The following is a 16,552-nucleotide window of genomic DNA, read 5'->3' on the forward strand; positions in this document are numbered from 1 at the left end:
TTTCTATTTTCATAGGAAAGGGGAGCTGTTATTTCCATCATGATTTTATATTTTCATATATCATTATAAATAGTCTTCATATATAAAAGTTATATATGAATCCACATGCATCAAATAAATGGAGGATATTATATATGGATAGTTTTCTCTTAGAAAATTTATCATTAAGACTTTTACGTAAACCTGCCTGCATTAATGTAAATCAAATTAAAATAATAATTAACAAAAATGGCAAATTAATAAGCCTACACGTCATAGTCCCAAATAAGACATCTTCTAATTCGTATCCATAAGCTATTAAAACTGCACTGCCTTCTGCTTGGCTATCTACACAGCTTTAAAGCCAGCTCAGTACTCGTTAATTAGCATAGCTGAGAGCCCTAATATGAAAATCTCTCTCTCTCTCTCTCTCACTATCTGAGTCGTCCTAAAAAGGAACACGAGAGATGAAGAGGGAAAGCAGCAGTACTCCTTCAAGAAGAAGGTGATTAATCCATCCCCTCATTTCTCTTCTTCTCTGTTTAAATTATTAGCTTATCCTTGACTCATGAAAGCAGGTGGTCCCCACCCTGATATGTTTTTTTTAAATTTTGAGAATTTAATATTTTTTTTTTTTTCTTAAATCTGTAGACCGAAGGCTTTGGGTTTACAGATGAAGATATCGGGGATTCTGGAAGGCTTCGGCATTCATTGCATGCAATCCGAAATCAACAAAAAAAGTGGATTTCATAGAATTAATAGGGTCGGTATATAAGTAGCGTAAGGGACCTAAAGAGCGTAGCGTAGGTAGCACTCCCTCCCTAGCCTATATAAAGGCTTGGTCTCTCCTATCTTTCCTACTACTCAGCCTCTGCCACTCTTTTATTTGTTTCTTCGCTTCTCTATTGCTATCACTTCCACTATCACCATGCGGAAGTAGCAGTTAAGAAAGCGGTGAGAACAGATTATTCTTTCACCCCCATTGTACATTAATTTTCATCTCTTCAATTCAATAGTGCTCTCTATTTCACTATCACAATTAACTCGCAATATTTTATAGGATTTTGTGATCATATCAGTCAGTAATTAGGTGTAGCTCAACTCAAAATAATAATAATAATAAAAATAACATTTTTAAACTTGTTCAAAACCATAAGCAAAACCGCCGAACTCGATTCTTTACAAGTGATGATCAGAGATAACTCTGTTTAATCAGAAATAAATTTGGAAAAGAATTGCAGTTACCTGCGGCGCGGACGGCTCCTGATTGGACGGATCGGCACTTAACACGTCGCGCTCGCGCGCTCTCTCTAAGAACTTCATCGTTTCATAAATAAAAGCATAATTGCTTAAAAGTAGATTAGGCCACAGAGGAGTAAAGTCACTAAACAAATAAAAATTAAAATTCCATTTTAAAAAAGGAAAAGGAAGATTAACAATAGTTAATTAAGACGGTAAGATAGAAGCAGCAACTAAATGACTTTAAGCGTTAGATTTTTTTTTTAATATATATTTAATAATTTTAACTGGCTAGCTAGAGGGTAAGAGATAGATCAATAAAGCTTGGAGAGCATCCATCTCCGGCGCCAGAGGAAGCGCCAGCGAATTCGGACTCCTCATCGGCGGAGAAGGCGAGGCTTCGAGGGAAGAAATCAAACTCCTTGAGCTCGGTTTCTCTTGCGGATTTAAAGGGCCGCGGGCTCCGATACTCGCCCGAAATATTTGCCTGCATAATGATTGGAGTAATTTAGATTGGAGAAGAATGCAGGAAAATAGATTTAATGACTTGAAAATGATACGATATAACCTCATCTGTGATCACGGAGGAGGCAAGATTCATTTCAAGGAAATCACCATCGTTGCTTAGTCCTGAATTCCCGCCAAAGAGCCGCTTCTTCTAAGAAACGATATGACATCGCAAACAATTAGAAAAGAATAATATCAAAGCAAGGGATCGAACCGGATAGGAACTGAAGATAGCAAGCGTACGTACACGGACGCAGAACTCGCACTGATTAGAGAAGCACAGCGGCGAGGTTTGGTTTGAAGGGGGCTCTAAAGCTGGGTTCCCGGCTGCGAACTGAAACCGATCAAGCGCGTATTGCTCATGCATTGCCGGTCGATTGGCCGGGAATGTCCCGTAGCCTCCACCTGGGATTTGGATCCCCGATCTGCAGCGCGGGAGGTAGACCAGAGCTGGAAATGCCTGGGTCTGCGATGCCGCAGCCTTTGGCGGCATAGAATGTGCTTCAACCCAGGTTCCACCGAATCGCGAGATCGCCGGGAGATCGTAGATGGGGAGTGAAACAGTTGGTTCCATCGTGTCGGTCATCATCTTCCACCTCTCTTGAAGACGAAGCCTCTCCAGCTGTGCTACTCCGAGGCCGCGCTGCGGTGGCTTCTTCGGAGCAGGCGGCCTCGCTCCACGCCTCCCTTTCGGCTTAGCCTCGCCGGCCGCAGCAGGGCCGTCCTCTAACTCTCTTGAGTTCCCAGAATTGGAGGATGAGAAGAGACCAAGAGCAGGCGCCATAGCAGAAATCTTTTTGTTAGGGTTTGGATATGGTTCACCTTCGAGCTGTGTAGTGTGAGTCGGGAAAGAAGAGAGCGGCGAAATAGACGAAGAAAGCGAGGGGATCTAAATTTGTAACCGTATAGAAGCTGCGGTCCCCACCACTCGGGCCTGCTACGTGTCTGGCGCCGGGGGCGAGAGTCTGCACTAGTAGTCGTACGGTTCTCACCGGTGGTGGGCGTGGTCGGGTTTTGGGCTACTCTGTCGTTTTCCCTATCAGAAGTTGATAACCGTTGATTTTGATCTTGTTGTATCGGACGGTGAACCGCTCTCCCGCGTCGTTTTCACAGATACGCATGCGAATGGAGAGGTCAGCCGTTGGATTGGGATCTGGGAATCCGACGATGGATATTGGGAACTAGGAGTAGGGCCTACGGGGGTCTACGTGGCAGTGATGGTGGGGCTTAAAGGAGGAATGATATAAGCGGCGTAGGAGACGGAGGAGGGAGGAGGTCGCTATTGCTAGATTCGAGTGTTTCGTTTTATAACTATTAATTATTGATATTGAGGAGGACTCCTATGAAAATTGTTGGTGGGGCCCACTTCAGCTTTGTGAAATGCAGAGCAACCCCGCAAAGAGAGCGTTGTTTTATTTTATTTTATTTTCTAAAATGCTATGATATATAATAATAGTAGTTATAACTTATAAGAGTAGCATGGATGATAAATTCTCTGCGGATTAAAGAATGGCTTCATCTAATAACATCAAGATTTTATCCCCCTACGTGGATCAATTATATAAATCTTTTTTTCTCATTATGAATCAAATTCTTATTAAATTTAATAAATAAATATTAATTCTAATATTTTCTAATCAATTTTTTTCGACATGCCTACACTTTTCTTATCATAAATCAAATCTAACACATCTACTTTCCTAACCGGGTCCTCAAAAATCCGATGTTTTATGTGAACAAATCAACTTAGACGGTTCTCTCTAGCTCTATTTTCCACTTGAGCTAAATCAACGATTTCAGGTATATGCTCATTTTTATCTTGCCTCGAGTAAAGTCACTCTACTTGAGCATCCTCATCTTTATATTACTCAACTTAATATTATATTCTCTGTTAATGGCCAACATTCTGCACCATAAAAAATTTTAAAAATTGAGCCCATTAAAAATATAAAGCTTCAAAGCTCCACCTGAATGTAAGCCTTATCATATGCACTCGTGAAGCAAAAATAAAAAATTTTGGTGGAGGTCAAAATTAATTTTTTAAAAAATATTTTCACAAATTTTCTTACTCAAAAGTTGGGATTGACATAGGAAATTTTAATAAATTTTTATTTAACTTATTATTTGAAAATTTTTAAATATAAGATGATAAAAAAATTATAACTTATGATGGCAACTCTTCACATACTTTTGAAAGAATTGAAAAAATTATTTCATTATTAATATAATCTAATAATTATTTCTCAATATAAACAACTAAAATATCACTCATCCTTTGAACTCTAATTTTATTTCATAGTCATTTTTTTATAATGGTCATAACATAAAATATTATTTTTAACTCCTGTATCAAAATGTAAAACTATTACCAATTTCAATAGCTTAAAAACAAGGGAATATGACTGAATCAATTTCTTAACAAGGCTTCAAATATCTTATAATGTTGAAAATTATACATCATACCTTAATATAACTTCCAAACTTATTATCAAGGCTAACATGTTATGACCATGGGCAAGTTATGTTACATGCAAGGCTAACATGTCAAGATATCAGTACTGAACTCGTCTAGTGTTTATGTTGTTTATAAGACATGATTAAAAATATATATATACTTGAGAGAGCTTATCAGCACGTAAAGAACTTTTTTTTTTATATATAGAGAAAAGATAATTTATTGAAGTAAAGATAAAGGTACAACCAACCAAAGAGGATAACACGAACATCATCAAAAGAAAAGAAAAAACTACAATGGAGCAACCAACCAAAAAAAAAAGAAAAACAAAGAGGGATGACCGAATTTGGGCTCAGGTAATGGCAAAACACTGCAATCATCCAGACGGAGACTTGAGCCCTCCAAAGGGCAAGTAACAAGTCAGAACAACCAAACAACCGAAACACCCACAAAGAGCAGCAAGAACCCGCCAACAGTGGTTGCCAACGAGCCAAACGAATGGATGAAAAGCAAGTTCGCCTCATCATAGCCTGGGCTAAAAATCTCAGCCTCACCAACCAAGCCAACAAAAACGAATCACAAATCCAAATACAAAGAAACGTGCAAATCATCCACACATCATCCAAACAAATGGAACCTTATTTGAATTTCCTGTGACGACGATTTCCCTCAACCAATGAAAAATCATTTCCCACCTGCAACTTATAAGTTTCATGAAGACCCCCAGATGATTCAGCAAAGACAGCTCGATCCTCGTCCGAACTAACAGGGGAAACATTCAACCAATCTTAATGGTCCACAGAGCAGTCCTTAACCTTGCCCAATTTAGCTTGCAAAGCAATATTGGAAATAAGTGCCACTGACACATCAATAAATTGAGTAGACATAAGAGCCCCCACAAAAGTACCCGAAATTATTACATGAGAAGTATCAATAGACCCGCCCAAATAAGTGGATTTATAATCCACAACCATATTAACTCCACATTGACCCTTAACATTATCCACCAAAAATTCACCAGAAATACCATCACTAGTGAAATCCTTACCAACAATAGGGGCAACAGGTGCACAAGTTCCCTCCAACACGATAGCGTCATCACAAATATGGGAACAAACTACAGGAGCAGGGTCTTCCACCGAGACCTCCAAAGGAGGAACCAAAGAATCCACAGTTGGTGGAGCGTCAGCCACATCCACAGGCACCACCACACTATCGAAAGGCTGAATGCTAACAACATTGGCATCCACATGATCAACATTATTCAAAACAGGTTCAGGCACCACCCCACAAGCCAAACAAAGGTTGAATGCCATCAACATGTCCATGCACAAGATTAACATTATTTAAAACAGGTTCAACAACCTTGTTTAAAACAGAATGAGTTAAAGCTAAATGGGGGTGAAGGATTTTGCATTCAGATTTAGAGTACCCCAAAGACTTGCAATGAGAGCAATAATAGGGGAAATCCTCCATCATAACTGGTTGAATATACCCTAAATTTTTCAAACCAACCCATACCCTATTAGGATAGAGGATAGGATTTCGTAACATCCAACTCAACCAACAAACGAGCCACCAAAGGCCTAGAACCCAACGAAGTAGCATGATCAATCTTAAGAGGACAACCAAACATAGAACCTAAACCATGCAAAATGTGTGAGGAGAACAGATGCGGACGCAGGTTAGGAAAGGAAATCCATATAGGAATAATGGATGATTCAATCTCCACATTAAAGGTTGGCGTCCACTTAAAGATCTTCATGTAACAGTTGTTTACAAAATAAGAACGGTGAGCAAACACACGATAATAGTCTAGATCATTAACAAGTTTGATTAATACATGCCTGGGATTAAGAATAGTAACATAAAACTCGCAATTGAGCTTGAGGTAAAAAAAAAATTCGAATACCCTCAAGCGATGGCCTGCACGAAGGGAATTGGCCTATCAAAGCAAACTCAAAAGGAGCAGTTAAAGCTAAAATTTTAGCTTCCGAAATCCACAGCAAAGGCAAACCACGGAAGGAAGCTATTTTGAGATCCGGGAAAAGAGAGGGGGAAGAATCATTAGATAAAGCATCATGGAAAGATTTCGAAGAAGATTTGTCGACCAAAAACTCGGGATCAACCAAGAGCTTGCCCGCCATCGACAAAGACAACAGAAAGAAAACCAGCCGAAAGAAAATGAAAGAAATAAAAAAGGGAGAGATCAGAACTTCCCTGAGAGGCGAAGAATCATCAGCGGCCACAAAGAGGGCAGCGGAGAACGGAGCTCCGATCAGCACGTAAAGGACCTTAGTTGATATATCAACTGCATATAGGGTTAAAGAAGCTTCATAAAACAAATATTTTTAAGTAATTTTGATATATTTTTTTCGATGAGTTATATATATATATATATATATATATATATATATTTAATTGATTATGCTATAATCTTGAAAAAATTAATTTCAACCGCAAGATGAAATATACAATTGATACATCATCAAAAATCATTTTTGATTTGGCACGAATCTCAAGAAAAAATAGAATTGAAAACTTACAAAATCATATTCAGATCCATTTGAACTCCAATTTCAACAAACTTATATGAAAAGGGCCCGGAGCATAATTAGAAACTTTATGACATTAATTGGATGATCAAATGATCTCCAAATTTGGTGTGCCTATAATTGAATCAAGTGTCTCGAAGAAATGAATCCAACGAGCCCAAGACAGTTTAATTATAACATCAGTAATACACTTAAATATTGAATGAATGATTTTTTATCAAGAGTATCAATATGGGTCGTCCAATAAAGTATTCCAAAATTTGCTAAATTTTGATTTGAGATTCTTGAGAAATTTGAAGCACTAAGGATCTTGAAGCACCATCCGATCACCATTTTCAAGCCACCGACCCAAGCGTTGATGTCATATCTTCCTCAATCAACCACTACGGTCCTTCTAGCTCTATCACTCACTGACTACAATCCTTCAACCATCACTGCTTGATTACAATCCTATAACCATTATTGCCTGACTAAAGTCTTCCGACAAACATCACTCGACTACATTCTTTCAACTACAATCTCCTCACTATGATACTCCAACCATCATCATCTAACTAATTTCCTTCCAACTTTTTTCACTCTATGACTACAGTCCTTTGACCCCTATCGCTCTCCTAGTATGGTCCTTTGGCCTCCGTTGCCCACTAACTATGGTCGTTCAACCATCATTACCTAACTACAATCCTCGGGCAATCGTTACCCGACTATAATTCTTGAACAATCATCACCCAATGATGGTCAAATGACCATACAATGTCGCATGTTGAGTATGGTTGTTCGACTATCGTTATCCAACTATAATCCTCGGACAATCATCGCCCAATAACGATTCTCCGACCATCGTCGCTCGACTATGATCCTCCAACCCCCATGTTCTAGCAATTATTCTATTGACCAGTGTCGCCAAGCCACTCTAAAGCATACTGTCTGACTTAAACATCTATCATCATCAATAATGCCAATAAAGGAATTTACTTAAAGAGATTGACGCACATCATAAATATCAACTTCAACCCAACTTTTGCACAAGAATTTCAAGAGCTTGATAAATAAAAAATGACTGAGCCATATGTTAGTAAATAATAATTTTGTGATGTCGTGACAAGCTCTATACCAATTGAAATGTCTCTCTAAGGATATCCTTTGGCATTATTGTCATTCGTCAATTTTCGAAAAGCTTAGCTCCTTCAACAAAATGCAACCGAAACGAGAAGGGAAGTCGGTATGACTTGAATAGCTCAAAAAGGGGCCCTTCAAAATTTAGGGGGCGAACGTGAAAAATTAAGAGGTCATGTTCTTAAACCAAAGGGCTCTTTGTGCCACTGAAGACATAATTAATTATTGAAAGAACAGATAAATTTTGTTTAAATAAGATCTTATGTTTCTTTTAGTTGTGGAACCTCTATTTGATTATTCAGCATGCGAAATCATATTGAATATTTAACAATACATTCTGTATCTTACTAAAAACCCATCCTTTATTAGCCGCACATTGTCTAACCAAATTCAATTCTCTCAACATTCAAGTTCAATTTGACGGATCCGAGCCCCATGACTTCAAAACCCTTTCAGCCTATGGGTCTAATTTAATTGCAAGTTTTGTGCTAATGCATTGGGATGTAGAGGTGATGTTCATGCTTAAATGGCCATATAAAATATGAAAAAATATAATGCTTGAGAAATATAATTAATGACGGAGGAATGTGAGAGGGGACCTATAAACGTGGTAGTGGATCAAAGCGAAGATACGACACTGAAGGAGAGAGAGGTGGACGCTTACAGAGATGGAATGCTCGAAATGGAAGTGGGGACTGGGAATTCGAGGCTTTTGCCAGAGCTCTGACACCACCACAGAGACAGCGATGGACCAGCAACAGAGAGAGAGAGAGAGAGAGAGAGAGAGAGAGCATCTGAACTGAGATTATATAGAGTGAGAGGGTGGCAGAGGGAGTGGTTGTTGAGAGAGGAAGATTACCTGCTTTTTGGCTGGGCAGATATGCTATGATTATGTATGGCATACTCATAAAAACAAGATAGAGTAAATATGTAGGGGTTAAGTAGGAAAAATAAACAAAAGAAGAAGAAGAAGAGAGATTATAGACCTTGTGCCTTTGGTCTATATGGCAGTTACAAACGCCCCTCCTGTACCAGCTTTTGCAGGGGACATTTGTGGCTTCTCTGTCACCATGAATTATAACAGGAACAGATCTTCAGTGTTCATCTTCGGAAACTCATTTCATCTATCCTCCAAAATAATAAACAAAAAAAAAAGCTCAGTAACAGGATATTAGAAATGGAAGATGAAGACAGCTCGACAGAGAGTAACTACTATCGTCTTCAAAACTCTTTACTACAAAACTCATTTACAGCTCTAAAAAGGTAGCTGTTTTACTGGAAAGTGGTCCAGTTTTTTAGCCAAACCAAGTATTTCAAAAAAAAAAAATGAAAATTACAATATTTAATATGTAGAGGGAGTTAAAGAACTATCAACACTAGCTCCTAAACATAAATTATTTGATAAAAGGACACTAGTCAACTACTCTCTTTCGGATTTCTCTGTGGATGTCTCATAATTGCCCTGTTTGTTCTCCATTAAAACTAAAAGAGCAATAGAGGCTTAAACCTGTTCTTTTCCTTCTCCCTCCAAGATCGGTTGTTCAAAAGCAACATTTTTTGGTAAAATAAATGACGCGCAGAGCATCCATTTTCCAGGTGCAACGAGCCTAACTCTGTATATTTTGACGTCAATCACAGTCTCACACAGCGCCATGTTTATTCTCTATTGATCAAAAATCAAAGATGAAAAAGACCGAGGAAAAATGGTAGGATATATGGAAATCAAATGAGGATGAACAAATAAGGAAATCAAATTACAAAGATACCTCATGAAAATCAAATTCAGGATTCAAAGCCTTGGAAAATCCATATATATGAATTCGTGGCAAGTTACAGCTATCTGCCCTAGCTCTTCTTCTGAAGATACCACGGAATGAATCTGAAAGATCAATGCTTTCTTAAACATAAGAAAAATTAAACATATAAACCATAAGAATTAACTGTTTAAACTTCTCGTTTGAGACGGCTTTCTTCATGATTTTTAAAGCAGCATTTTAGTACAAAAATTTTAATTTTTACTAAATTGTTGCTCTAAGAAACAGTAAAAAAAGCCATCCAAAATGAAGCCTTAATAAAAAAATATTCAAATGTCATGCAATATAAGTTCTTAAAAAAAAGCACCGCAGATTTTCTTATTACATGATTGAGCCCAAAATAGCGCTGGGTTAATGAATAGACAAATATATTCATCTAATTAAATAAGCTGAACGTAATTACTATAATACATTTGGCCTCCATATGAACTACGACAGATATTATTAAACTTGATAATCGATTAAGTAGAACATATATCATGCGGATGGCTGGTTATTCAATGGAACAGATTAATAGATAATCAAAATAAATGGGAAACAGATGGCCGCATACCCTATTCAGAGAGTTATTAAGGATTGGATCATAAATAATTTAAAGGGTTCATGATGAATTGCGTGTGAACCTTATAGACTATCTAAATAAGTGGAGTTTGAATCTAGGGCCAAATATAAAAGGAAAGATTAACAAAATATAATATCTTAAAGAATGCATGCTATGATGCACCAACACTTCTCTTCAAAGAAGATTGCACTGTATGGCATGTATCCGACATGACATGGATTCGACACGCCTCTGAAACATGTCAGACATGCCGTGTCAGACACGTCGAAAAACGTGTCTGGTTAAAAAAAATATTAAATACAAATTGGACACGTGTCGGACACACGTGTCTTAAATATTTTATGAATTTTTTAAAAATATAGTTTCTTGTATTTAAATTTTTTTATTTAAAACATTAAACTAAATTTCTTATTTCCTATCCATAACACCATATAAATTACCTGCACTCAATACCTCATTCATCGAATATTCTCATTTTCATTTCTCTTTGGCGGGTCACGTCTTTGGTAACACAACAATGCCTGATGTCATCTCAACAACGTCTAACATCGTTACAACATTGACATTTCAAACCATCTCAATATCAAAGTCTGATATTGTCATGACATTAATGCTAGACGTTAGCAAATTCTACACCGACAACTTGATAGCTCATCTTTTTCCGACATCATCTAAACATTGATAACAGACGCCCTCTTGACATCGACGGCCGATACTTATTGCATAACATCGATGTCTAACTCTCGACAACATTGTCCTCTCCTCTCTCGATGTCTAATATACAACATCGACGCTTGACTCGACATCCTAATATTAATCATTTTAAACATAAATTCTACTTAAATGACTTATTATTTCAAAATTATTTTTAAATTATTCTTATTCAGTTTTTATAAATTATTTTTAAAATATAAAAATTATAATACTGTATCTAACCAGTGTCTGAAACCTATACTTTCGATAAATGACATATTCCGTATCCGTGCCGTACTTGAATCGTTGTGTTCATGTCTAAACATCATAGAATGTATGTAAACATGTAACATACATTAACAAAACATACTGAAATGAAAAATGATAGATCCGACAAAGGACTGGTCATAGAAGGGTCGGTCCACCCTAGACCGGCTAAGGTTTATGCCAGGCGGAATAAGCAAGGCAAACAGGGGGGAGCTCTGCCTCTTTAAAGTGGGCCAAGCTAGCGGATTTTGAATGTGGAGGGGGTGGCTAGGAGGGAAAAGCAAGGAGCTATTTTGGGAATTTTGCTATTTTATGCTTTAATTTTTTTTTCCTAGGGCTCGATTTTTTCTTATGTCATGTTTGTTGTTTTTTAAGTTCACCAAGGTTGAGAGAGCTCTAGCCGATGGTTAGGAATTTGGGAGAGACGGATCTTCCGCTCTAATTGAAAATTGAATTGTATCTTGCATTTTTGTTCATAGTTCTTTTAATAAAAATTATTTTTTGGGCATTCCTCTTCCCAGTTTTCATGCTTATGTTCGCTGATTTTGCTCAAAGTACTACCACTTCTTATCAAATCGGTATCAGAGCAGTGTCCTGGATTGAAATATAAATCTTTCTCATTTATGCTGTGTTTGCTCCCTCCGTCTTGCTGATTTTTTGTTGTTGGAAGACCATATTCACTATTTTTACTTTTTTTTTTTTGGATGCTAGACCAAATACCTATGGCGAGAAAAAAGCTAGAAGTGCTTGAAGGGGGGATTGGACAATTGAAATCTGAAATTTTATATTTCCAAACTCAAATTTCAGCCGTCCACGAGAAGATAGATGGGAAATTTGTCATCATGGAGGAGATGATGAAGTTGCTCGAGGGCCAAACCAAAACGACATCATCGGAGGCGAGGAAAGTCTCCGGTAGCCAAGAGAGTGGGGAGAACCCTAATCCGATAAGGAGAGGGCAAGAACATTAGGTGGAGATCTTGGAGGGGGAAGAAAGAAGACTGATAGGAAACACTTGTATTCATAAGTATTCCTAGCCAAAATCAGTAAACTGCAGCAATCTTAATGCTGTCCACAGCAGAAAACAGCTCAAAACAGTGAGAAATTTGAGAAAGATTTAAGAGAATTCCGTAGGAAATCAAAGCAAACACTTATATTCTAATAGTAGATGAAAAGCACTCGCAAGATACAATTAATACTATTTTGAAGACTAAAAAGATGCCAGATGAGTGGAGAATGAGTATGTTAATTCCTATTTTTAAGAATAAAGGTGATGCACAAGATTGTGCGAATTATAGAGGTATTAAGTTAATGTGTCATACTTTAAAACTATGGGAGCGAGTTATGGAGCATAGGTTGCGGCGTGATACTAATGTTTCTCAAAATCAATTTGGATTCATGCCGGGTAGGTCGACTATGGAAGCCATACATTTATTAAGAGGTTTGATGGAGAAATATAGAGAAAATAAGGAGGATCTACATATGATATTTATTGATTTAGAAAAAGCATATGATAAAGTTTCAAGAGAAGTGCTATGGAGAGTTCTTGAAAAGAAAGGAGTCAATAATGCTTATATTCAAATCATTAAAGATATGTATGCAGGAGCTATTACTTGTGTTCAAACACAAGGTGGATTGACCAAGTATTTCCCTATTTCGGTTGGGTTACATCAAGGATCAGCCTTAAGCCCATATCTTTTTGCTTTAGTCTTGGATGTTCTCACTAGACATTTGCAAGAGGATGTACCTTGGTGTATGCTTTTTGCTGATGATATTCTTCTTGTTGATAAGACTAGAGAGGGAGTTGAAGGTAAACTTGAATTATGGAGGTCAACCTTAGAGTCTAAAGGTTTTCGCTTGAGTAGATCTAAAACGGAATATATGGAGTGTAATTTTAGTAGTAATAGACCTACTGAAGGGATTGTGACTTTGGGCGATCAAGTCATTAATAAGAGTACACGTTTTAGATATCTTGGATCAATTGTTCAAAGTGATGGTGAAATAGATGGGGATATTATCAGCAGAATTCAAGTTGGATGGTTGAAGTGGAGGAATGCATCGGGCTTGTTATGTGATAGAAATGTACCCCTCAAACTTAAAGGAAAATTCTATAAGATGGTAGTGAGGCCTGCAATGCTTTATGGTGCCGAATGTTGGCCATTAAAAGAGAAGCATAATACTAAGTTAAGTGTGGCAGAGATGAGAATGCTCAGGTGGATGAGTGGCTTTACCCTTAGAGATAGGATACGAAATGAGCATATACGTGAAAAGGTTGGAGTAGCTCCAGTAGAAGATAAAATTAGAGAGAGTCGCCTTAGATGGTTTGGTCACATAAAACGACGGCCTTTCGATGACCCGGTTAGGAGAGTAGAGGTATTAGATTTGACTTATGTTAAGAAAGGTAGGGGTAGACCTAAAAAGACTTGGTTAGAAAATATTAGGAATGACCTTTCTTTATTAGGTTTAAATGAGAATTTGACTTTTAATAGAACACAATGGAGAAAAAGGATTCATGTAGCCGACCCCACGTAGTGGGATAAAGGCTTGATGTTGTTGTTGTTGTTGTAGAGAGGAAGGAAATACTCTCCAAAATCTCCAGCAACGCCAAGAGCCCAAGACAAACCCTAGATCTTAAATAAGATTCAAATTCAAAATGAGAGCCAAACTCTCACCATAACTCCTAATTAAAGACAAAGGAAAATTACAAAATACCTAAAACATCCCCTCATTCAAAAATTTCCGTCCCAAAATTGATTTAACCCCAAGTGGGGCCCACAGGGGGTTCCGCCCCCCTCCTTGCTGTTTCCGCCCAACTAGGACTCCGCCTGAAATAGACTTGTGGACCGGTCCTGGTTGGACCGATCCAGCCAGCCCCTCCTGGGCTGGCCTAACAGTACTCTCCTCCCAAAAACTCACTTTGTCCTCAAGGTGAAAGTTGGGGAACTGTTGCTTCACAATTTCATATGGCTCCCAGGTGGCTTCGTAATCAGGAAGATCCTTCCATTTAATCAACACCTCATTGTTTCCCTTTTTATCAACCCTCGCCCCTTCCAGCTCCATGAGTTCCATGACCACCTCCAACTCCTCTGTCAAAGATGCTAGTAGTTCCGCACTAGCTACCTGTTCCCCTAACGCTCTCCTTAGCTATGACACATGGAACACCGAGTGTATAGTAGAGGATGAGGGTAACTTCAGACGATACGCCACTGCTCCAATCTTCCCCAAGACTTCATAGGGATCAAAATACCTCGGTGCCAACTTTTCATTTCTTCTGTTAGCTACTGATTTCTGCCTGTAGGGTTTAGCTTCAAGAACATCTTCTCCCCCACTTCATATTATATGTCTCTTCTGTGTGTATCAGCTCGCTTCTTCATAATTTGTTATGCCATTCCTAGATGTTTCTTTAACTCCTCTAACACCTGGTCTCTTTCCTCTAGATACTGCTCAACTGAAAAGATCGGTGTGTTTCCCTTCCCATAATGCACTAAATGTGGGGGGTCTCTTCCATAAAGCACCTTGAAAGGGATCATTTGGGATGCAGAATGATACGACGTATTATATCAATACTCTGCCCATGACAACCATTTAGCCTACTTATGTGGTGTGTCTGAAGCAAAACACCTCAAGTAGGTCTCCAAACTCCGATTTACCACCTCTGTCTGTCCGTCTGTAGATGGTAGGCGATACTCATCTTGAGAACAGTGCCCTGCATTCTGAAGAGTTCCTTCCAAAATTGACTAAGGAACAATTTGTCTCTATCTGACACAATTGAAGCAGGGAATCCGTGCAATCTCACCACCTCTCTAATAAATGATGTTGCCACTGAGACCGCAGTGTACGGGTGTCGCAGGAGGACAAAATGTGCATACTTACTGAGGCGGTCCACCACTACCAAAATGACTGTGAATCCCTCTGAGCGAGGTAGGCCGTCAATGAAGTCCATGGACACTTCCTCCCAAACTCTGTTTGGAAGTTCCAAGGGTTGGAGTAGCCCTCCTGGTGACATCGCCATGCATTTATTTCTTTGGCACACCTCACACCTTGCCACCAGCTAATCCACATCTTTATGCATGCCCTTCCAGTAGAGCTCCACTGCTAGCCTCCTATACGTCTTCTGAACTCCTGAATGGCCTCCAACTGCACTGCCATGGAACTCTTGCAACAAGTGGGGGATATGTATGGAAGTTCATGGCATCACAAACCTCCCTTGATATAGTAGTCTCTCCCCCTCAATGCAGTATCCTGGATTACTACTCTTGTCTTTCTGCAGGTCTTCCCTGATCTTTCCCAACTCTTTATCCCACGTGCTTTCTTCTTTGATGGCCCCCAGTCAACCATCAGGGGTACTGAAACTGTCAACTCCTGAAACTCCCCCACACACCGGGATAAGGCGTCAGCCACCTTGTTTTCCACCCCTAGTCGATACTGGATCTCAAAATTATAGCCCAACAGTTTTGACAGCCACCTCTGGTGTTCCTCAGTCACCATCCTTTGCTCCAGCAAGTATTTCAGGCTCCGCTGATCCGTACGAACAATGAAATGCCTACCCAACAGGTAAGGGCGCCACTTCTGAATGGCTAAAACGATGGTCATCAGTTCTCTCTCATATACTGACTTCAATCGCGCCCTGGTCGATAGCACCTGGCTGAATCAAGCTATAGGCCTATGATTCTGCATCAACACTGCTCCCAAGCCGTACCCTGAAGCATCGATCTCCACCACGAATACCTGGCTGAAATCTGGGAGAGCTAGCACTGTGACGGTCGTCATGGCCGTCTTCAATCGTTCAAAAGCCTGGATTGCCGCCTCTCCCCACTGAAAATTGTCCTTCTTCAGCTATTCCGTCAACAGTCAAGCGATAGAACTGTACCCCTTCACAAATCTCCGGTAGTATCTCGTCAGTCCCAAGAAACCCCTCAGCCCCCTGATGTTCTTGGGCATGGGCCATTTCTGCATTGCTTCAATCTTTGACTGGTCGGCTGCCACTCCCTCTTGAGACACTACATGTCCCAAATATTCCACCCTCAACTGGGCAAAACTGCACTTCTTTAAATTATCTTTCAGCTGATACGTCTATAGAATCTCCAAAACCTCCTTCAGATGCTTCAAATGTTCCTCCTCGATTTGGCTGTACACCAACATGTCATCAAAGAAGACTAGCACGAACTTACTCAGGTGCTGCCTGAACACCCTGTTCATCAAGGACTGAAAGGTAGCAGGGGCGTTAGTGAGCCCAAATGGCATCACCAAGAACTCATAGCGCCCCTCGTGTGTTCTGAAAGCCGAATTCTGAATGTCCCCTTCCTTCATTCTGATTTGGTGGTAGCCCGACTGTGGGCCTCCGAAGGAGCACCGCTCGCGGGGGTTC

The 16,552-nt window shown here is 39.2% G+C and overlaps 2 protein-coding genes across 6 annotated transcripts in view; both read right to left on the minus strand.

Annotated features, from left to right (window-relative positions):
• Positions 1-1,479: 1,479 nt before the first annotated feature.
• Positions 1,480-3,095, minus strand: LOC110093148. Its single transcript, XM_020817945.2, has 3 exons — positions 1,973-3,095; positions 1,787-1,876; positions 1,480-1,705 (listed from the first exon to the last, which is right to left on the minus strand). The coding sequence occupies exons 1-3, from the start codon at positions 2,507-2,509 to the stop codon at positions 1,514-1,516; spliced, it is 819 nt and encodes a 272-aa protein (XP_020673604.1). The 5' UTR covers positions 2,510-3,095; the 3' UTR covers positions 1,480-1,513.
• Positions 3,096-9,022: 5,927 nt separating this feature from the next.
• Positions 9,023-16,552, minus strand: part of LOC110108717 (tRNA (guanine(37)-N1)-methyltransferase 1) — a 39,103-nt gene continuing 31,573 nt past the window's right edge. For 2 of the 5 annotated variants that reach the window (XM_028701248.1, XM_028701245.1), the window contains 2 exons: positions 9,618-9,730; positions 9,023-9,514 (listed from right to left, as the gene is read on the minus strand). In XM_028701248.1, the coding sequence (XP_028557081.1) occupies positions 9,353-9,514; positions 9,618-9,730 (275 nt within the window). In that variant the 3' untranslated portion in view covers positions 9,023-9,352. Of the gene's footprint in view, positions 9,515-9,617; positions 9,731-16,552 lie in introns of those variants that run through there. The other 3 variants (XM_028701250.1, XR_003703251.1, XR_003703250.1) reach the window with 3 other exon arrangements.

Source organism: Dendrobium catenatum, unplaced genomic scaffold (assembly GCF_001605985.2).
Source record: "Dendrobium catenatum unplaced genomic scaffold, ASM160598v2 fragScaff_scaffold_153, whole genome shotgun sequence".
NCBI lineage: Eukaryota > Viridiplantae > Streptophyta > Magnoliopsida > Asparagales > Orchidaceae > Dendrobium > Dendrobium catenatum.